Below are 23,765 nucleotides of genomic sequence, written 5' to 3' on the forward strand. Positions count from 1 at the left end.
GTCATGCTCCAAAGCCAGCAGTGCAAGCAGTATCGGCAGCACAAAGATGGAACAAACAGAGAAAAAATTAAAAAAACGTTAAGTAAATCAAAGTAAACAAACGGCGCACTTTGTTAATTGTTGAATTTATTTCTATTTCGGTTCGAGTTTCTTTTTCTTCTGTGGCTGCAATCTATTAGAGAATGATCTCAAAAGATGCGTCAATCGAAAGACTCAAGACACGAACTGGACACCAAACAATAAAATGACCGTAACGACCATAGTTAACAAGCAGTATATTTGAATAGTCATTTACCCTGATCGAGGGGGATGGAGGGACTTGGGTTGGCTATTTATGAAATCATATTGACACTTTGGGCGCCTCTTTACATTTCCCAAGCAGAGCATGAGCATCGGCAATTTGTTGGCCAACTGCCATTCACTTGCTGCCTCGACTTCTGTGAGGGCAGGGGTTGTTCTGAAATGCCAAAAAGGTAGCATACACATCCATTGTTTCCCATTGCGGCTGGTAAACTACATAAGCTCGACCTTCACTTGGCAATGGCGGAGGAGCAGCTCCTAGCCTCAGGTTGCCCGGAGGGCACACAAGAAATACAAGTCAAGTGCTCGGCAGCCTCTTCAACAATAAAGCCATCAGATCGACAAATATCTTCAATGTGAATTTGGTTCAACGGTTCAATTGTATCGCACATAGGAACTGTTGTGAGTGATTAATTGGTTTGCTTTCGAGGCCCAAAACACACACTGGATATGTTTGGTCTTGGGATAATGCGAATGAGTATGGCTACAGAATAATTCATTTAATATCGAGCGTAAACAACGCAGCCCACATTGGATTGCTTGGTATTCAAGTCGAGTTTGGGGCGCTCCCGCTTCGCCGGATGATTATGCCTTTGTACTTCTTATTTAGTCTTTAAATCTGCGCCCAGCATCTGTTGAATGCTTTCCATTATCCATATTGCCAGGAAAATATGATTGTTAGGTGTCAATCATAAGTTTTGTGTGTCGCGTGTGTGTGCCACGTTGTCGTCGTCAATTAAAGGCAGTAAAGCCTCCAATTAAGTTTGGAGATGGTAATGGCTTGCGGTTGAATGGCAATTGCTCCATGGAAAATGGTGATTTAGTATTGTTGCGCCTTGGAAAACCAAGTGCTTACAGATCGGGGTGACGTCAGGCATTTATCTACTAAACGGATTATATTGTATTTTACGTAACCGATTACCAATTATTGAGAGCTTTATACTATTAGTGAAAGTTTTCATCAATTCCTGATTGCAGTCATTTTCAATTGACTCAAAAACCTGCTTCGCATTTCCTCTTGCTTTATATATATTTCAATTGTTTTAAATGCAAATAACAAAATTAACACAAAAAGTTACTTTTATGTAATACAAATGCTGCAACAGGAATCAAAATATTATGTTATATTATAGACTTCGATTCCAACGTTATTTCTGTTACCAGACTTTCGTGGCATATTTTTGGGGCTACTTTGCACATGCCATATTTGTGGCATACTCTTGGGCAAAATGGGCAACAGATCTTAATTGTTTGTAATACGCCGGTCTATTCAAATATACGTGTTGTAAAGGTACCTAAAAATTGTTACATGAATAGCGTTGGATCAAGGATGTTGAATTAAAAGACCATTAAGTGATTCGATTATTTTCTAGATTTATTTCGCTCTGATTGTTTTGGATAGGCGCGCTTTACGTGCACTCGGGATTCTTTTATAAATTTATAATTGAGATTTTATTAAATATTTCGTTTATTAGCTGACAGATTATCTACAATTTAAATATATGTTTTTGAATACATGATCAATCATCAATGCTTAAGCTGTAATGTTGGATAGCTCATACATTGCTGGTTACCAATAGTCGGTAGTACAGACTACCTACAGTAATGCCTGCCGAATTGCAAAATATTATACATAAATCTACCATCAATTGGTATCTCTTGTATTTTTTTAGTTTATAAGTAAATGTTTTTATGCGGGCGACTAGAAATTCCAAGAAAACTTTAAACATACAATACAATATATGTATGCGGGTATATCCGCTTACGGATTAATTTAGTTACTTGCTAAACGATAGGAATCATGAAAATTACTTTATCTTGCAATACTCGTTACGTCTAAAGTTCAATTAAATATGGATACAAGCATCTGTTATTCACTTAAATGCTACTTAAGCACTCTTAATCGCAACTGTTTAGGCATTTATTTCTCACTCCGATCACGAGTGTAACTAAAATGTAACTAAAGTTTGGCGCTACAAACCGAAGCCAATTGGATGGATCGTATTATGCTAAAACGATAAGTATAAGTTAGAGAAATCTTTGGTTGTATCTACAACTGAAATTAAATGTCGATGCTAACCGCCATCTACCCATCATGATTGCTTGGGATCAACGGGGATTGGCTTCGTAACTTTGTGCTGATTAAGGTTGCAGTACCCATACCCGATTCCCTGGAAGATTGGATACGGCTGTTTTGGATTTTTTGTTGACGGGCAAACCTAGTTTCACATACAATACAATGTATCTATAAATTATCACAGTAAAATAAATAGAAATTATTTCTGCTGCGGCTGCTGCAGTTTTCTGAGAATCAACCAAGGAGTGGGTGGACGAATGGCGTGCGCTGGCTATATCCATTCGTTGCTGGTTCAGATTATGGAAGATACGATAGTCATAGTCCACATTTTGGCAAAACTGTTGAACGGTTCCCTTCCCCGCCTCCTCCCTGCACATTCACTGGTTCAGTAGCGTGTTGGTCACCTCGGAGAAGGAGAGCAGCGGACTGCCATCGGCATATGCGCCTCCGGCCGTGGGCGGGGCATAAGCCAGCGCGGTGTGCGCCGTAATGTTCGCCGGATAGAGCAGCTGATGATGCGGATGATGCTGCGAGTGGTGATGTTGCTGCTGATAAATTGCATGTTGCTGCTGTTGCAGTGACTGTTGCTGCTGCAGGTGTTGCAGGGACTGTTGCTGCTTGGATGACTTGCGGCCAATGCTGCTGACGCCTCCACCCACCTCCTCGGCGCAAATCACCAGAGGAGCGGACACAATGGCCAATTGCTGGTATGGAATATCCGATGCTCCTCCTGCTGAAGCCGATCCATTCAGCAAGCTGCTGACCGCCGGCAAGGTCGTGGGCGAGCGGGACAATGCGACTGGCGGCTGCGGCGGCGGTGATCCTGATCCAACTCCCACCAGCTGGTGGTGCAGCGGGTAGCCAGCGAGCGATTGCTGCTGCTGCTGCGACTGTTGCTGATGATGGGTGGTGAGAATGATCTAGGGAGGATCGTTATGGTTAGTAGTCAGGCGAGAGAGCACACTTGGGTGCACTGAAGTGGGTTTCTATTGGTTTCAGAAGAAGGTGAGTGGTTGTGGGTGAGTACAGAGAGTGCGGGTGCTTCATTACTGGTGCAATCTATTCGTCTTCTAGCGGTGGCCGTGGTGCAGGTGATGCGACTGGGCCGGAACATGGCCACCGCCGCCAGCCGACGGATGGTGTGGGTGCGGATGCGGATGATGGTACGTGAAGTACTGCGAGTACTGCGTGTAGGAGGCGGGCGTCCATACCTCGCTGCTGTGCTGATGCGCCGTCTCATGGTGATGGTGATGATGGTGGTGATGATGCGAGTGCGGATGCGGGTGGGCGTGATGGTGTTGTTGCTGCTGCTGCTGCTGTTGTTGATGGCAACTGGATGGGTGCACCGCCTGCTGATCTGTGCCCGTGCTAGTGAGTGAGCTGCTGGGAGCGCTAACATTGGAACCAACTCCTCGCTGTGATTGTTGGAGCTGCTGCTGTTGTTGCTGCTGCGGAGAGGTTGTGTGCGAAGAGGCGGAGTAAAGGCCGGAATCATCATGCTGCATCTGGTAGCTCTCCGGCGTACTGGCACTGCCCGACTTGCCCGGCAGCTCCTTTGTTCCGTTCCACTTGGCAGCCGTGGCAGGTTCAAGATCGTTGTTGTTATTATTGGCGCTTGCGTAGCCCAATCCGTTGCCAAGAGGAGTGGATCGCTGTGGTGAGGCAGGGTTTCCGGCTCCAGTTCGACCGCCATGACTATTTAGCGGTACCCCACTCGAGTGCGTGGTGCCCCACATCAGCACCGTTTGACGCTCGTAGGGATCTTGACCCGCTGCTGCTGCCGCCGTTGTTCCGGCCAACTCAACTTTGGGGGTAACGCTTCCGACTCCGTTGGGCGTGGCTCCGCCCACAGGTGATGGACCGTCCGAGGAGCAAGATATCACCTCCATCACCTGGGGTGAAGATTTCGGCGTCTTCAGAGGAATTTGCTGTAAGAGGAAATCGAATTAGTAATGCTTGCAACTTCGTACTCCGATGCAAAATTATTACAATCTTTAAAGTTTTTATCGCTTATTGTAATGTTACTGACTTTTCGTACCTGTGGCGTAGATGTTGGACTTCCATAGCCACTGCTGTAGCCACTGTAGTACTTTCCAGTCTCTTGCCACTTTTCGTCCGCTTTGGAAGCAATGGCGTATCCGTCGTAAGAGAGAAATCCATTAGCTACGTAAGCTGAGGCTGGAGCGCCGGAGTGGGGATAATCCGTGTAGTAGCCACCGACGGCGCCCTGCAGCCGGTACTGATGGAAGAGGTTCTCGCTGACTGGGTAGAAGGCGTTGGCCGGCATGGAGCTACCCATGTATAGATTGTCCGCGGCACTGGCATACGGCGAGGTTGTGTACATGGGATTTAGGTTGGAGTAGGCAGCGGCCACTGCAGCTGCCGGATCGGGCAAGTACTCCACGGCTACAGCCGGAGCAGGGGATCCCACCTGGCCACCAAGTGGTGAGGTTTGCTGCGTCTGTGGTTGGTTCTGCTGCTGGAGCTTGCGTTTGCTGCGACAAGTGGAAAGGAAGTCGCGCAACTGCGTCTTGTAGCGGCGATTTGGACGCGTTGGCGTCACCGGCGGCGGCAGAGCGTGGGCCGTGGGGGAGGTGCTCGGAGGCACTACCAGCTGGTCCGCCTCGGAGAAGTAGGTGGACGCCAGTCCCGTGTCCAGGTAGCTGACCTTAAAGTCCATGGTGCGCTTGCCCAGCAGATCGTGGCCCTCCTCGTCCATCAGCTGGCGGTGCGTACAGATCACAAAGTCCGGCTTGGAGTTCTTGTAGACCAGGCGCGAGCTCGTCTGCAGCCATTGCCACTCGCCATCCTTCTTTTGGTAACGGTAGGCGATCATGCCAGAGGCACCCGTCTTCAAAACTATAGAAAATCAGAAAACAGAAGTTTAATTAAAATTCAACTGACGATGATGATCTGTATACTTACGCTCCTGATGGGCGCTGGCCACATAGGCAAGGTCATCGTAGTGCACCAGATCGTAGCCGCCCATGTTGACCAGCTCGGCGTCCGCGTAGCCCAGGATGTGCTTGCCGCGCTGGTCCATTGATACCAGGGAGAAGTCCAGCTTGTGCTTGGACTTGAACATGTTCTCCTTGTGCGGGATTTCCAGCAGGCTGGGCGGCCCGAAGGGCGTGCAGTAGGCAAAGAGGGCCAGCGGTGGCTCCTCCGTCTTGCGGTTCTGGCCATGCAGGACCTTGATGCGGCCACGGATGTCCAGGCGCAGGAAGCCGCTCGTGTTGTCCAGCAGGCAGCGGAAGCGGACGGTGAAGCTGCGCTCCAGGTAGAGCGCCTTGTCCGGCGCCAGGGTCTCCGCCAGCTGCATGCTGGACATGTCGGCGGGCAGGAAACTGTTCCACAGCAGCTGGCGCTGCAGCTCCTCGCGGTCCTCCGAGTGCACCAGTTCGTACACCGACTGGTGGACGATGTCCGACTGTGGAGTATTGATATATATATATTGGTCAGGGGTCAGTCACCTGGGGATTCTTATTGATTCTGCTCTCGCTCTCACGCCGCTTCTCGATTCTCATGCGCTCTCTTATTCGCCCGGGGTTTTTGGGGCGTATAAATCAAAATGCGCGCAAATTGAAAATGCGCCCCATGTTGGCCACAAATTGAGACATAAATTCTGCACGCGCCAGGAGCAGGAAGGTTCGCCTGACGGGGGCTACAAGGGATTCTCCCCATCCCTCCCATTCTGCTGCCTCCTTTTTTCTGCAAACACCAGAAAAGCAAACAAACCCAACTGATTTTCTCGAACGTTAAGCCGGGCTACGCTTTTAATTGAGCTGCCAAACGGGGCGTGGCATGTGCCGCTTTACACATTTACAACTAAATTCGATGGAAAATAAAAAAAAAGAGAAAACAAACCCGGGCGGATGCTAACTACAATTTCAATTTCCATTCGACAATAAAGTAGGCAAAAAACTACAATGAAGGTGTACCCCAAACATGCTGCCGAAGGAGCCCGAATTCAAATCGGAGTGCCCGCATCGGAATCAATCTGGCCACGCCCCGCTACTGCAGCTGCGGCTTCAAGGGGAGATTCCCAGCGATTGCGCAATCTGATTTTAATTTACGATCTGTCGGTCCCGCGAATCGATTCAGGTCCGTACCCTCTGAGCATGGCCAGCTCAGACAACTTGGCCGAGGACCAAAGTCTCAATTGAAGCTCCGGATTTGGGTCAGGCTGCCCGACAATCAGGTTACCTAACTCCTTTTCAATTTATCTCTTTAAATGAACTTGTTTTGTTTGTTCTTTTTCTGCTCTGATTTTAAGAGAATCATAATATGTTCAGGTGAAATTTACCATTAAACTAATACAACAAATTTGGGTAATGATATCTATTTTTATCCCGCTGGTGATTCTGGGCCAAAGTGTTTTCCTTTTCTCGGACCGCTTCCGCAATTCAGAGATTGACCCAAAAAAAAAAAACAGACGGACAGGGGTCTGTATGAAAAGCGTCGGCAATTAAAATCAATCAAAAAAAAAAAAAAACGGGGGCGAAAGAGAGCGGATAGGATAGTTCGAGGGGCTAGAGGCTGGTGGCACTTACCTGATGAAAACCCAAATAGCTCTCGATGCTGTGCGTGGCAAAGAAGACTTCGCCTTCGCATGTCAGTATCATTAGAAATCCATTTAGGGCCTGCAAAGAAATTCAAAGAGAAATGGTTGACGGGTCAAAATTAAATCAAAACTATGAATTAAATATATGTTTCTTCTTTTTGGTCGATTTACGGTGTGCCACTCAGACAAGTGGATAGATCCAAGAATCAATAGCTAGATGAATGAATCTTGGAGATGATATGTGATGGGTTGGCAAAGGTGTAATTACAGTAGCTGCCACGGCTCGTCATATTTTGTGAATGAAATGTTATTGATCGAGGCAGCCGGAGGCACTTCGATACACTGAGAGCAAACTACCTTCAATATAGAGTGGAATTTTATATAAATTCTTTCTAATAAATACTAAAAATGTGTGAAATACCAGAAATCAGCATTTCAAATGGAGTAAGCAAATATAACTACAGACATCCTTGACTTTAAGGATTGCCATGTATAGTGTAACAATATTATTCTCAGCGTTCTTCCATTGACCTGCACAGGGCCCGCCCCTTTGAATGAACTCTGTTTTGACCACATCAGGAGCTGCTTGAATGGGAGCCACGATGGCGGCGCTTAGTTGCGGCCAAAGTGTAATCAGTGCCTAAGCGGCTTATTTCATCCGAGCCACATGTATGTGTATGCCCAGTCCCGATCCCAGTCGGATCTGAAGTTCCACATCAAACACAACCAGGAAATGGCTTGCAATTAAATCAATGAGTTTCAACTGAACCGAGAGAAAGAGATGGAGTAAGCGAGAGTGGGGAGGGGATGGCGGTGGATTTTGGTGTAATTGCAGGTTTCCATTCCATTTCGCTCCCCTCAAAATCACCAGATGAGCCATTGTCATTATCTATTCGGATATGCGCCTTCAAAGACTTCGCGCTGCTAACAAGAAAATGAAATGTGAAGTAAAAAGCAGCACGAAAATCATGCAAAAGTTTTTAATACGACGCTTCATTGTTTTGTTTATTATTTGGCGCATTATTGTTTTTGATTGCATTTTAAAGTCGCGTTTTATGGACTGCTAATGGCGGCGACGCATGCGATTCTCGTCCGATCTCGACTGGAACTAACCGTTATTTAGACGGCCCAATCAGTCCGAGCAACGTGTGAAGTGAAAATGAGAAGGAAAACTGAAACTGAACCACCACTGGCCGCTCGAAAAGACAAATTTGCAAATGCTCCATTAGTGCCTCCGTGGCGGTGCGGTCGTAATTAATATAACCGAACTAAAAAAAACTAAAAAAAACAACAGCACCGCACATACAACAAATACGGCGCGTAATTAATACGGGCGTATTTAAATATCAATTTGCAGCCACCATATCGAGCTCCATCGAAAGGAAGCAGTCCCCCCATTTTGAGTCGGAGAAAAATGTGCGCGATTGCTGCTAATTACAGAGCAGCAGCAGCAGCAGGCGCAGGATTGACCGCAGAGGAACCGAGCGATCTGGAATCTGGAAACTGGCCAGAGATCGGGCAGAACAGCGGGTAACCAAGCCACTCCTTGCGAGAGTTGGCATTAGCCGACATAAATGCTAAGTGGCGTCATCATTTAAAACGCATCAACAGCCCGCAAGGATGTGGTGCTGCCATGGCATAACATACATATAGATGCTGCATGGATTGTCATCAGGCCACGCGGACTGGTCGGGCATCAATAATCGTCATAAAGATCTCCAACGGTAGCCAGTGAGCGAACAGATATGGATATGGAGAGGTTACTCAGATTCTAAATACTCTATTTCCAAGTGTGGATAGCAAGTTGATTGCTTCTCTTTTTTAACTAAATCCATACTTAAATTTGTTAATTTGTTTGCACAGATACCGCATAAAGGATATTACATTAAATACAATTTTAGTGACATCTTAAAAAAGGGTATCTGAAATATTGTATATGAGTCCTGCTAACGGGTTGTTGTTTTCTTTTTGTACGCTGATTTTTTTTGTGCTCATCTCTTTTCATTTCTTGCGGCATTTTACCTTTTTATACGGCCAAGAAAGATTTCTCCCCACAGTCTAATTGTTTCTGCGCCCCATCCCTTTCCCACCTGACGGCACATCGAGGCCTCTCTGTTGCTCCCGCAGCTACAATTTAGACAAGCTCATCTGCGGCGTCTTCTAATGCGATTTTAATAATACCCGCCCGTCTTTATAGTGGGGGATCCGGAGTATAGAGTCTGTGAGCGCGGGCATATGGTCATGTGTGTGTGTGTGTGTGTGTGTGGGCAAATCTGGCATTTTTGTTGTGAGATTTGATAAGTTGGCAGCGATTATTTTATCATTTCCTAGCCAGATGCAGGAAAGACCTTTGGTAGGGCGGGGGGGTATTTTTCAGAGGGGAGGAGCCTTTCTAGTTTGGCCAATTTGCCCAAGCTTGTCTAGATAATTGCTTAATAAAGCCCACCCCCAGTGGCAGAGGCAAACCCCCGCCAAGTGCCTCGCCAGTTAATATCTTCGGCGAATCTGCCGTCAAACAGTGTTGCATGGAAAGTTCAGTTCATATCATGTTGGCAAGCAAAGTGTTGAAAGTGTTTTACTTTCAGTGAAAACGGAAGACAATTAAATGTTGCGCCAGTGTGTGTGTGTGTGTGTGTGTGCTAGCCCTCAACTAAGCTGCGTGACAAAATGCCATTTTCTAATGATAATATGTGACCCATAATAAACAGGAATAGCAACAGCTGCAGCAAAAAGTAAAACTTCGCGGGCAACAGGTAACAAATACCCGAGGTATTAAAACTAAATATGCACACCTCACGACGGCCCCCTTTTTGGCCAAAAGGACTCTCTCGCTGTGAGACAGACTAAAAATATGCACGGAAATGCACAATTGTGCAGTTTTGAGTTCGACAATTAGCTGCAGCCAGGAAAAGGGTGGTGCAGTCGAGTGTTTTTTTTTTGGCTTGCATTCAAATTCACCGCGGGCCACCCTGCGTATACGTAATGCAGCCGAACACGAAACTGCAACGTGCATTGCCCCACTTGTGCCACATGCATATATATATGTATATGTGGTGCATACCGCATACCCGGGCGGGTGGTTACTTTGGTGGACTTTGACATTGAATTGTGTGTGTAGAGTGCAGCCGAAAAAAGCGGCATGTGCGATAAAAAAGGAGGTTGTTGCCGCTGCAAGTGCATGTTGCACAATTGCGTGTGTCTGTCTGGGCGGAGTGATGTGGTGGTGATGGTGGAGTGCTGGAGTGGTGCTATGGGGGTCAGGGGGCAGTGTCAGCTGTGGCAGCACCACTCGCCCGGTGGCCGCCTGCTCCAATGCCCGGTGAGCTATGTGCGCATTAAATTAAACTGTCATGACTGTGACAAGTGCATATGTTGGCGCCTCGGACAGTGCAACAAACAAATACACACCGAGGCACACATGCACTTTTAATTCAGCAAAAACATGCAACTGCCCCAAGGCGGCGACTATGGAGTGCAGCGGCTAACTGGGGGGAGGAGTGTGCTGTGCGACAATTTAATTGGAGTATTTTGGCGCATAAACTTGAAATGCATAATTTTTTATGTGTGCCCCACTTTGGTGCAGCTGTTGCACTTCAACATGATAACTACTAATTAATTGTACTGAAATCGTAAATCAAAAATTATTCGTATTGTGTTTGCATACGTGGACGTGAAAATGCTCGAATTAATTTAATGAATTGGCCATTACTTTGTTGATTGAATGTGCCGTGTAAACAATTTCGTTTTATTTTATAATTATCTATTTCTTTCTATCTATTGTATTTTATGCCTTCCGTAATTGGTTATTATTTGTAAATATTTAAAATAATTTGAGCAGCTTATACTAGACTGTAGATATAGATCAATTCCATATTGCTAATTTATGAGGGACATTGAAAACATTTCACTTCCTTAAATTGATCTGCTCTCCCGGTAAGAGCATGACCAATTTTCAATTAAGTTAATCAATTCCAGAACTTATTAATTGCAGACAATTACAAATGACAGAATATTAGTGAAGGAAGTGGATTTTCCCAGACCTTCACCACCGACTCTCTATTGCGTGCCCAGTATTTATCAATGGAAACTCTCCCGGCTAACCAGACGCTGATTGATTATTCCCCTTTACCCCCACCCAGTCAGGAAAACACACCACGTATCCTGGCCAATGAAGCCATCAAACAAAACACTGATGAAGACAAATCGGGGTGATTGAGAGGAGTTGATGGGGAAGGGGTTCTTTTAGCTGGACTCGGGACTCACCTGGAGGAACATATCACCATCCAACAGGCCGTGCTCGAAGGCGCCTAGTTCTCGTGTCCTGTAGCCGTCATGTGCGTGTATGTGGGGCAGGACTCCGTTATCCTCCTTATCCTTATGCATAACAACTGCAAGTCGAGAAGTAGAGAGGAATATATATATATTTTACAAACGTCAGCATTCTGGGATATTTTATTAACCATAAATATTTGATATTCACTTAAAAGACGGAATAAATTCGAGGAAATTGCTTGGCCATAAATAAGCCACTCAATTGTTTTACAAACCCACCTTCCTCGAGGAGGAGACGGGCTGGCATAACCATAGTAACTTCATAAAAACCCAATATATCATAGATATATATATATATACAGTGATGGGTATGTGCGCCTGTCTCAGCTCCCCGAAAATTCTCGTACAATAAATATTTACGGCTTTGGCAAAGTACTAAAAATTGTTTATGGTGTCATTGTAATATTTTATGAGAACTTTCGCCCCCCTTTGGACCCCCACTCCGTTGAATCCTTGAACTATTCACCCCTAGGACCGACGACTAGGCCGCCATTTTGCCTAGGAAAATTTCATTTTATTTTCCCCCACCCATTACTTTTGTTTATTTATTTCTTGGCGGCGGAGTTTTATTTTGTGGGAGCCGAGCGGGTTTTTTATAATAAATTTGTCACAAAAATTGATTTATGTACGATAAACGATAAAAGAAATGAAACTTCATATATTTTCACAATATTAGTAAAATGTTTTCGGGCGCGGAGTTCATTTCGGGAAGAGGGTGGTTAAGCTAAGAGTGTTGTCCTGGCCAAAAATTATGCCACGCCAGCTGATGTCATAAATTATGATTTTTATCAACGCAAATGGGTGAAATAAAAAACGTTGAAGAGAAATAAAACAGCGGCTTAAATAAAAACAAAGGCAACGTTAATTTACGCATGGCAAGCTTCGGGGAAAATTTCCCCCGAACTTTCACCCAAGTGCAACCCTTAAGCACATAAAAAAAATACTTGGAGTTTGGCTTCAATTTCAATTAGCAGGTTAGCATTCCAAGCCCCACTCCCCGCACACTGCCAACCACATTTTCCTGGCCATTCTGACCAGGTTTACCCGGCTGACCGCAAACTGGAGCTCCTTGTCGCCTGACTTTAATCTCGGCCTTTTTGACCTTTTTATCAAATTAACAAAAGTGACTCGCTCCCACTCAGGAGAAAGATTGTTCATTTTAGCGAGAGTGCGATAAAACAAATAGAGGCCCCTCCCACCATCGCCTAATGTGACCCAAACAAATTGCATCATGTGCGTGTAATCCTGGCGTGATCCTTTACAGCCACTTGGCCTAGGACGCGGTCGTAATTATTCATAATTTAATTAGGCTCAGTTTACATTCATTTCTTTGCTTGTCGCTGCTTTTTTATTATTTCTGGTGGAATATTTTAATTTTTTTGTACGTGCATAAACTCATTTAATTAATTTCAGCCAGGGGGATGGAGAGAATTGGGTTGGGTTAGCTTTGGCTCACTTTTCCGTCCGGAGTTTCGGGTTACAAAATCTGTCATGGCGCCCTTTATTGCACTAACATTGTATTATTACATGGCGTATAAACCAAATTTACGACAAATTCTCCGCATTTTCCGCAGCTGTTTTCCCCCATTTTCTCTGAGCCGGCGCTTCCATCTTTTAAAGGGACCCACCCCCCAAGAGTCGTTAAACGACCATCCACCGTAAACCACCGGCGGTGGATGAAAATCTTGTGCTGCGAACGACCGGAAAAGCGCAAAATCTCGGCTATCAGGGTGGGGCATGCAGGTCACAAACTCTCCGCACCGCTCGATGATGTACACACATAAAAATGGCGGCGTTGGAAAACCCCACCCAAATGGCCAAAGAGAAAAGCCAGACAGAGAGAAAGACCAATGTGAAAACAAGTTGGGAAATGGCAGAGGAAAAGCGTGCGCAGCGAGCGAAGAAGACCCGAAAGATTCTCGCCCTAATGACGTTGCACTGACGGCACCTCCAACTCTCGGACATTTTCCCCGCATTTCCTTCGCTTTTCCAAAGGTGGCGTCAATTATGCTTAGGCTGGAGCTGGAGATGGAGCTGGAACTGGGCGTGTCCGGCGCTGGTGGCACGGCTTGGCGCAGAATAATAAATAAAGTTTAAATTTTCTGACATTTTGGCAAACATTTTCCGTGCCGACAGAAGCAAATATGTCATGGAAATGTCAAACTCATCAGCGGATTTTATTGGAAAACTGACAGCCACGGTGTTGGTAATTCATATATCCCCAGGTATCCATAGCCATCCACCCGGAGCATCACCAGCGGCACCACCAGCAACCATTGGCAGCTGTCCGGAGTGACAGCGCTTTTTGGATGCACCCCTCCGCCGTTTTGGGTCAAAGGAAAAAGGTTAACTGGTGGGCGGGGATAGTTGGCTCGATACAAGAACTTGGTTTTCAGGTGCAAAGGGTGTGTGAAATATTGTTTGGTAGGGGGAATATTAAATAGGAGCCGATAAATAAGCTGTCTGCTTCGCCAGGATAGATTGGCATAAGGATGTGTAGATGGAAATAATAGACACATTATATGTAATGTGTACCAGGGTTTATTATAGGAAATAAAATGGTCTGCTTTTCCAAACATATTGTAAGCTGTGTTTGAATTTATCAATAAATTTAGTCAGGTTAACACAACATAAGTGACCGGTAATATTTTGGTTATTGCGCTATTGTAATATAGTAACAAATTTGTGTATCGTTCATATTTGTTCAACAGGAACTGATAGGAAAACTTTTATTAAGCTTGGAAAAACCAAAGTCATTAGAATAACTATTTATATCCCATAAAAAATCCATTTCGCCTGCTGAAGGTTTAGGTTTTAAAGAACGTACGTACGCAATTACAGAAAGAACCATTTTAAAGTAGCCACATCGTTTATTGGACTTTAAATTGAACTAGGCCTTTAGACATCGTATCTTTTTACCCGACGGCAAGGAGGAACTAGAGGGGGTGGCGACCTATGTAAGTCACGCAATGTTGTCTCCCCCGAGCAGTGCATATACATTATATACTAGTTTAAGCTACACTTGTGTGGGATATATGGAAACAGCTGAGCATTGGCCGGCGTGACAATGCGACGCCTTAGAGGAAAAACAAGCTAACCAGCCAAACCGAAACCAACAGAAACAACACCTACTTGGAGCTGGTAGGCAAGTGCATCGCCATCACCATCACCATCGCCTGACTGATTGCATGTCCGCCTGCGACCCATTCATTGTCTGGTTTTGAGCCCAGTCGGCAGCAGAGGGTTAAGGGGGCTGGATTGGGCCTTAACTGGAGCAACGCACGAAAGTCATGTTACAATGTACGAAAAATTGGCGAAATGCCGCTGGAACTGGCTTTACTATGTTTATAGGTTAAGAACTGAGCCTTGGCCTCATCCCACCCCCCTCGCATGCACCATGCTGACTTTTTAAGCCAATTGGGAGCAGCTGCCTGTAGGCAATTTTGATAATAACATAAATGCCTTGCTGCAGGAGAAATGGGGCGAAAAGAGACCTACGGGCCAGACGGGCTGACCAAGTGACCTTGTCGTGGCCAATAATCGGTGGGTGACTCGTATGCCTCCGAGCTTAGTTGTCCCATGTTTCAGGTGCCCGAATGCCTGCAATGCAGATTCATTCACAATATGCCCAGCAGGTTTCCACAGCACTGCCGCTTCCCACGAGCCCCCGAGAACCAGTTAAAAGAGCGCCGAAGGCCAAGTCATAAGTAATGGCGACATGATTTGCCAGCAAATCTGTGCGAAGAAATGTGGGATAGAGATACTTTAAGATGATAAAATATTGTGCAAATTTATATTAATAAGTCCTGGTTTATTTTTTTTTTTTATAATATCTGTAAGCGAATGAAAAATTTTTCCAAAGCCCACTAAACCGTGTTTAAAGAATGGCTAAAATCAGTAGCCCTTCCCTATTTATAAAAAATTTAATTCTAATTTTGTTTTGTAAAAGAGGAACTATATTTTTACGAATATTTAGATGGAAACTATTTTCTTCCAGTGCATTTTTAATCGTGTGTGGGAACTCGTTGGCTTGGCGAAACGCCAATGCAAATGTAAACGCGTTCCCATCTCAAGTTACCAAATCTTTGAAGTAGCTGCTCAATGGGATAGCAGAGCACTTGGCGGCGTTTCTTGGGAACTTAATTTGCTTATGGGCCGCTTTTTTACTACCATTTTAATGGCATTAGTACGCCAAGTGGGGGTTCGCTTTGGACAGGAGAAAACTGCGTTTAAAGCTTAGCGTGCTGCGCGCAGAAAATAGAATAGAATGAATAATAATCGTTAAAACAGAAGCAATCAATATCAAAAGGGTCATAAGAACTAATGTTGTTTTAGCAATTGTTTCAACATCTCCCCTTGCCACTTAATTACGCAACTCATCAATTAGGCAGACGTCGAACCCAGAGACAGGAGTCTTAACACCGAGCACCGGGCATTAAAAATGAAGAAATCGCGAGTCTTAACAATTATGGCTAGAAGCCGTAAGGTGGCCCTGGCAATTATGGACAGTTACCCCCTACTAGTTCCATCCCACCCCCTATTGGATTCGGGCCAAGACAATGGCCCATTAGCAGCGCGCTTTAATTATTTAGTTTGCGGCCAAAACCAAACCCAGAGATAGAGGAAAAAGCGCACAGAAAAGCACGAAAATACGGCAGAAAGAAAGAGACTAAATCACCGGGAGTGGGGCGGTCGGGCTGAAGGGGCGTGGTCGCCCAAAAAAATAGTACAACAAATGCAAAAACAAATGCCGCTGTTTTTTTTTCTCCCGTATAGAGAACATTTCCAGTTTGGTTTTGCTGTCTCGCTTTCCGTATTGTTTTCGGTTTCGGGTAGCAAAAGTTTTTTGCGCAAGTCAGGGTCAAGCAACTGCAGATGGGATCCAACACCCCCAAAACAGATATATATATACATACATATACCTATATATGTACATTGTCTGGCGAATACATGGCCAAGACAGCATCCTCCTCCCTCCAACCTAACTAGCTACCATCTAATCAATTTTAATCGTCTTGAGTGCTTCCGCTGGTAATCCATGAGCGGCACACGTCGCATTCGGACATTTGGATGCCCAGCAACCTAAACCGATTCCCATTCCCAGGTCTCAGGGTTCGATGGCAAACAAACACTAATTGTAAATTAAATGATCCCGATAATATCCGAGAACATCTATCTGGGCAAACAAACGAAACCGAAATGGAAACAAAAGCGTTGACCTCGCGCCGTGTTGTGTGACAACCCCTGGCAGGATAATAAACAAGGGTCGGGGGCAGGGTCCACTCACCGGGGCACACGCCGCAACGGTTCTGGTCCATTAACCCGTCGTCGTCGTCGTTGTCGTTGTAGCTACAACTTAGAGTGTCCTGCGAGGTTCCCCGAAAGAGTCCTTTCGGGGGATGCCACCGCTGGCAAAGGAAACTAATGTTTATATTGACTTTTCACAATGCACAATGCGGCACGTGGCCGGCTGGACGGTTGCTCCTTTTTTCTTCGTGTACATGTCCTCTAAGCCAACAGTTTGCCAGTGCAATTAACGCTGAACTCCGCTTGACCGCTAATTGTCAAAATATTTACTAAAGTTCTGGTACCTTTTCCCGGTCACTCTTCGATTTCGATTTTGCCACGTGGGCTTACATTAGACGGGGGCAGGATCAGTGTTTCGGTCTCAGAGGCGCTTCATTTCTGCACTGAAACACCATTAAAGCTGTCGTGCCACACATATGCCCATCTCCCCGCCGCATTTATCGCAAATGAAAGCGAATGAAGCAATTAAATATTTTCCTTATTTTCATTTTTTTGTGTTGGTCATTAAAACAAACGCGAAATGCCAACGAACTCGGACGGACGGACGAATCGTTAATCAAGCCATCAAGGCCCGAGAGTTTATTGCATTTGTTTTAATTAATTTAAATTATCCAAATATGCTGACCCCGCGGAGTCCTCTCTCCAACCCAACTGGTCAACTACCCCTAGGTCAAGTAAGTCTAAAGCACCCCTGAGAGAAGTAGATACATATGCTAGTTCCTACAGCTCCTGGCTTTTTCCTAATTCCGCTCCCGACTGACAAAGCTGCGGACATCAAACGCACTGGAGAAAATAAGTTATGCTTTCTTATAATTTAGGAACTTGTAGTCATTATTAAAAAGAACAATTTGGAAGTACTTATATGGTTTTTTTTATACAAAGTGGCTATGAAGTTCCATGAAAGATTCTGGTTTAAGAAGTGAATGTTGCAAGTTCTGTTTTCCGCACACCTTTGTAGTATGATTTTAAGATCTAAATTTTTCCCAATTTTTCGTGTGCTTTTTAGCCCCTAGTCACTTTGTTCTAGACCGCCCCACGCTGCTGGCTGCTTCCTTCCTGTTCTTTAATCCGTCAACAGCACGTGCGTGTGTTTGTCTGTCTGTCGGTCGGTTGGTCCTTTTCGCCTTTCGGGAGGAGAGGACCTCCTGGCGCGGCGTTGAAATTAGTTTTGAATCATTTATGAGTCATGTTGTTTAGGGTCTGGGCCGCAGTCTGACCAACCAAACCCAGAACGGGGAGTTCCTCAGGCCTGGCATAATCGATTTAATAGGCCGAAATTGCTACGCGCCGTATGTTGAGAGGGTGTTTTCCCCATATACCCAATGTACGTACATATATAGTGGACTAGCACTCACCTTGAAAATAACTTTTGGTTCTTAAATAACTAACAGACAGCCTTAGAATGCTCAGTCGATCCAGTTTGCTCAAGATGTTCTGCTCGAAGGGGAGCAGCGAGGCCAGCAGATCCAGCTCGGCGTTGAGGCGCTCCCGATGCCGCTTTGATGGATTGCTCTTTGTGACGCCATCCTTGGGCGGCGGCTTCAGGCTGGGGGTGAAATGAAAATTGAGGAAGTGAGTGAAAGGGAAATTCAAAACAATTTTCATGCATAAATGGAAAGTGGCTCCCTAAATAGAATTGAAACTAGAGCGTATGAGGCCTCGGCCGCGTCAGCTGGCGACGACGGTGGCGTGAACTTGAAAAGGTCAAAATTATTAATTGCACTTATCAGTTACCCGAAACTACATAATAACAGTCGCACAATGGACCTCAATATATCCTCCCCCAGATGGTACAACGGCCCTCGAGGATTACAACCATAAAACGGACACTCAATCAAGGGTGGGTGGGTTCGATTAGCTATGCCCACTTGGTTCTCTGATTAGTCGATCCGCAAGGAGTGGGTGAATTGCACAATCGATCCCCTTTGTATCTGCAGTGCGTGATAAGGATATCTTTAATGACCGGCACATTGCACTTTTAAATCGCTTTTCGGTTAGTGCGAGAAAATGTGCTGTTGACTCTACTTTTGTTTATTGAATCACAAATGAATGCTCAGTTTAGAAAATATAAAATATTTGTAAATATATATATATATATATATACATTTAAATATTTATACATATTCCTTACTGCATAACGAAAAGTCAATTTTTTCTAAATTAATACCTATATTAAACATAATTGAACTAATCGATCCACTTCTTCCTATGAATTAACTTATTATATTTCCACATTTTAAGTCCCATGCTTTGATTGCGATTCAAGAAAGTTAATCGGGCCTATTACTTGGCTCCACCTCTAACAGTTTCCATGAATCAAATCATAAACGGGAATATGCCCATATAGAGGCACAAACAAATCAGAAGTCGGACCGCAATCAGAAACCACTCCAATTAAATGTCATAAAATGTTCGAGGACCCCGCAAACCCAACCCAAACCGAAGACGAGTCAAAAATACCATTGTAAAGCCAAATGCAGTATGTGATATTATTATCATGGGGTTGTGCGGGACTGGAGCCGCGGAACTCATAAATGCAAAATCCGTTTATGATGGGACACGGGGAATGGAAAATGGGGAATCAAGAATCGGGCTTGAGTGGTGGCAATCTGGATTAGCTCGTGGTTGGACTGGGATTCAAGAGCTTTGCCGCTAATTCATCATTATCTCTGCCCGTAAGCGGATAAGTGGAACAGTTCTGCCGGATTGTCTCTATAAGCTCCATTCTCGGAGTTGCCTCTATCGGGCTCCACTTTATGTGTTGCACTGTGTTCTTTTTTTAATTGTTTTTTGTCTCATCATTTTCATTGACATTATTACATGGGTAATTGCGGTAATTAAATATAATTATTGTTGTAATTTATGAGACGACCCCCTTCATGGCCGTTCCAACCCTTTTCCCTTCGCGTTTGCGTGGCTTTTTTGTCACTGTTTGAAATTTTTTAGATGCTTTGTTTGCCGTTTGAGTTTTTGTGTGTGCTGTTTTTATTTGGAAAACTTTTTGCTCGACTGCACACACACACACACACACTCGGGTGGCGGAAAAAGGACGCGGACTGTTGCAGGATATTGTCGCGTTAAGTTAATTGGCTGACGGACCTCGTCCTGTACTTTTTGTTTGCTGCAGCAGCAGCACGTTCCCGGGTAATTGTCAGTGGCATGTCCGTTTGGTGTCACAAAACTGGACGACGACATGTTGCCTCAAATTGTCGCTGGCCGGATAATCCCCACTGCTGATATCGGAACAGTCCCAATCCCAATCCTATTATCGTGCCACCAAGGTGTTGTCCTGCAGGAGAAGGAATGCCAGCTTGTCGCCCGGCAGCCAAGGATAAAGAGATCGGAGATAGCAATTCCAGCAGGGACCCACTAGGATTCCAGTGGCTACGCAAATCGACGCTAAATGTGGTATTCTTTGACCCGAAGAACTCTCATCAAATCAATTCAAATCGAACGAACGCATTTAATGAAATGGCCAATTACGAAGAAATTTGAAAATGATCAGTGTCTGGGCAAAAAAGGATAAACGAGCGAACTTATAGCTGGACTTCGGCGGCATGATTATATTGATGAACGAAACCGTTAGACGCATCGGAATGCACTGGAGGACGCCAGTCAAGGCTGCGAATTAGCAAAGGGAATCGACATAGAAATAATTTCCAAGCCAGGCCAAATTGAGGCCCCTGCCAAATTGGGGGCAATGCGGTGTATTATTTTTTTGTGCCCCTCTTGCTCTCATGCATAAAATGTATAATTTTCTTATTATCTATATATGGCGAGGGAATGAAAAGGAAGCCAAATGGCAAGGGCAACAACAGAGGCAACGGCAAAGGATCAGAGGTAGGACGGCAAGTACTGGAAATAAAATTAATTCCATAAACAACTTTCCAAAAAGTAAAGAACTTTCGGCGGCGGTGGGTCGGTAAAAGGTGGCTCAACCTTTTGTCTGGGAGCCATAAAAACGTCGAGCAGGAGAAACACAGAGAGAGTTTAGAGAGGAATCCTAGCCAACAAAGGATATCTGCAGAGGTGTGTGTGTGTATCTGTATGCTTCACGTTCCTTGCGAACTTTCAGCCCCAAAAAGCCATTTTTATTCTCCTTCAGCTTTGTCGACATCGTCGTCCTCGTCCTTTCTATACATTTTTCCTCATGTATTATTTTCGCCATTTGCGTTGGTTCTCTGCCTTGCCACCCATCCCACCCATTCGGCATTTTTCTTCACATTTCTTCTTTCCTTTTCCCATTATGAAATGAATTGCTTTTAAAGAAATTACAATGCGGACGACTTTTGGGATTGGGGTTTCGTTTGCCGGATCGGAGGGAGGAGCCCAGGGATTGCGGACCGGGGTGATGGTGGTATATGTGTGTCTCGATTGGGTTGACACAAATTGCAAGGTCCAAGGCTGTCGTCTCGCCCACAAAACGCCAAAGCAAAGTCCAGAGATCTAGCAGATACGATATGAGCCCTAAATCCCGACGCACCACACCCACTGTTGTCCAGAGCGGTGGATATATTAAAAAGCTTGAAGCTAATATATTAGGCATAATCGCAAAAACTAATTAGAAGACTACGGTATTTATAAGAGCTATCTTCAAATCAAAAATTTAATAAATATACATATATAAGTCAGGACATATGTAAATTATATTAACTATAACGAGGTATCGGAATACTTAATAACAATGCCTAAACTATCTTTAGTCCATTGTAGCATATCAACCTCATAGGATGAAATGACCTAGTAACCCTTAATATATATGTATATATTTAAGCCTTGGAGCCAAATGCATTTTACTTAGCATTCGTTTTAAAATGCAAAAAAAAAAATAAGGGAAATCCCAAAACGGATCAACTTACAAATAATACAAAGTTGGGTGTGTTGTTTTAATTTTCAAAATTCTGCAAGTAAACAAAAACTTTCCTTTCGAATATGTTCCCATTTGCATGTGTCGATTGTTGCTTAATCCGCACGACGACCCTCGACCTCTGGCTTGGATTTGCATACGGAAGAGTTCAGCCGGCACCCCCGCTTCAAGAGTCCCACTTCCTCGTGCCTTTGTGATATGTTCATAAACAAATGACACGCAATCCTTTGGGGGGCACGTGAGTTCACGGCATCCAACTCAGCTGTCTACGCCTTCGGTTCGCTTCCTCGGGCGGCTTGCATGCAAAGCATTACGCATACGCAGCGTGTTCAGGTGGCTTTGGCTACCGCTGCTGTTGTTGATCATAACACGCTCAATTTGGCGCCAAAATCGCAGCAAACCGTTAGCAACTGGCACACTCATATACTCACGCAGACCAGACCAGACACTCATTCATTCATTCATCAGTTGGTAGCTCTTTTGACTTTGGCCTATGCGTGTTGGTCGAGAGCTGCGTGCCGCCACTGCACCTGATAGATGTGCCCCCTTGCCACCAAATCGGCGGCAACCCTTTCGGCACCTATAAAAACGCCAAGTAGCGTGTCCAAAACCGAAAAACTCTAAACAACACCAACATATTGTGGGTCATCACAGCTTACTTTTACTGCAACTAATTTGATTTTGCATACTCTTTAACAACCACCCACTTGTTGACAGAGAATATAGAGAATACATCTACATCCAGACTATAAAAATGCCAGACATACTCGTATCTAACCTGTCACAGTGGTATTCCTTGAAAATGTCACATTTAATTGAATTTACATTTCGGCATATAAAAATGTCAAAACAAAGAGGGCCCTATAAGAGCGAGGCTCGAATTTAAGCGCCATTTAGGAAAGCTGTCAACTGAGAAACATGCTACTCTGCTACCGTGCTGCAACTTTGGTCCAGTCACTTAGCCCCAACAGCCAGCAGAATCTGGCCACAAAGGTAGCCTCCTAATCTATGGACCACTTAATGGATCTGCGCCAAATTCACGCATAAATTTCAAGGCTCAGCATCCCAAAGCTGTTAAAATTAACGAGGAGCACACGTAGTCAGGGGTGGGGAGGGGGGAGGGGAGCTTCACAGTTTGGCCAACTCATTAATTTTGTCAACCCGAATGCGAGAAAAGTGAATCGAGAGGCAGTAGCTGAAACCAAAAGCGACTACAAAACGATCGCGCAACTCTGTCAAGATAACAAGGCGGCGAAAAGAGGAGAAAAGGTGGATCGGATTTGGAGGAGACCAAGTCGGAAGAGTGTTACACAGAAAAATATTATAATACTTACTTTAAATAATCTAACCAATAACAATAATACTTACTTATCATTAAACACAAAATCGATTCATGCGCATTAGGATTTCAAACTAATTGCACGAACGTTCAATAATTGAATTAATTAGTCTGAACTTAATATCAATATACAATATACTTTTGTGCGAGCCGTGTCATTTGTTTACAGTGCATCTGAACGAAGGCTGCGACTAAGAATCTCGGAAGAATCGGTCGCAGGCTCAGGTTCACGGCCCTCGCTAATCGTCAGAGGGGCACAAACACTTCTTGAATGGATTGTGAACCGAATTAAGTTGTTAAACGCATTATTTGCATATTTCGAATGCGGTGATGCCACATTAAGATGCCACAAGCAGTACATCTCCTCCACCCCGAGGCACTCGGGGCTCATTTGCATATTAATTGTACAAACAGAGGCGGAGGAATGTTCGTTCCGTTCGCTTAATGAAGTGATAAATGTTATCGATGGCTTTGGAGAGGCCGACAATCGCGTTTGATCTATGGGCCAAAGCGACAGTTTTCCCATCGCCAAAGTTTCGCTTCAGTTCGGTTTTCAGTTTATGATCTACCCGGCCAAAAAGCAATTTGTATCTACCAGATACATTCTTGCAGTGAGTACATAAAACTACGGTTATAACGACGGACAGTGTGAGTGTGCGGCCGTTTTTAGTTTTATGATTACCCCTGTGTCAAGCTCGGTTCCTTTCTTGGTTCTCGGTATACTTTTAGTTGTAGATGTTCTATGGGGCGGCAAAAGTTCCGCACAAGAATAACGTCAACTGTGCCAGCCGGGGGAACAGAAACTACAGGAACAACAGTAGCAACAGTAACAACAAGAGGACCAACAACAGGGGCTAAACTGTGGCAAAGGCAACTCATTTATTTTATCGATTAAACATTTTTGCGATTCGCGCAGCGGAATCTCTTTTGGTCTCTCACCAAAAGGAGCTCCAAAGCCAGGCCATGTGGGCATTTGGGA

At 44.8% G+C, this 23,765-nt stretch overlaps 1 protein-coding gene across 3 annotated transcripts in view; it reads right to left on the minus strand.

Annotated features, from left to right (window-relative positions):
• Positions 1–1,655: 1,655 nt before the first annotated feature.
• Positions 1,656–23,765, minus strand: part of ss (spineless) — a 29,257-nt gene continuing 7,147 nt past the window's right edge. For 2 of the 3 annotated variants that reach the window (NM_001170158.3, NM_001260211.2), the window contains exons 3-9: positions 17,936–18,126; positions 11,205–11,329; positions 6,931–7,020; positions 5,303–5,807; positions 4,416–5,236; positions 3,589–4,305; positions 2,506–3,297 (exon numbers count right to left, since the gene is read on the minus strand). In NM_001170158.3, the coding sequence (NP_001163629.2) occupies positions 2,755–3,297; positions 3,589–4,305; positions 4,416–5,236; positions 5,303–5,807; positions 6,931–7,020; positions 11,205–11,329; positions 17,936–18,126 (2,992 nt within the window). In that variant the 3' untranslated portion in view covers positions 2,506–2,754. Of the gene's footprint in view, positions 4,306–4,406; positions 5,237–5,302; positions 5,808–6,930; positions 7,021–11,204; positions 11,330–17,935; positions 18,127–23,765 lie in introns of all 3 variants that reach the window. The other variant, NM_057400.4, reaches the window with a different exon arrangement.

Source organism: Drosophila melanogaster, chromosome 3R, assembly GCF_000001215.4.
Source record: "Drosophila melanogaster chromosome 3R".
In the NCBI taxonomy this organism is placed as follows: Eukaryota; Metazoa; Arthropoda; class Insecta; order Diptera; family Drosophilidae; genus Drosophila; species Drosophila melanogaster.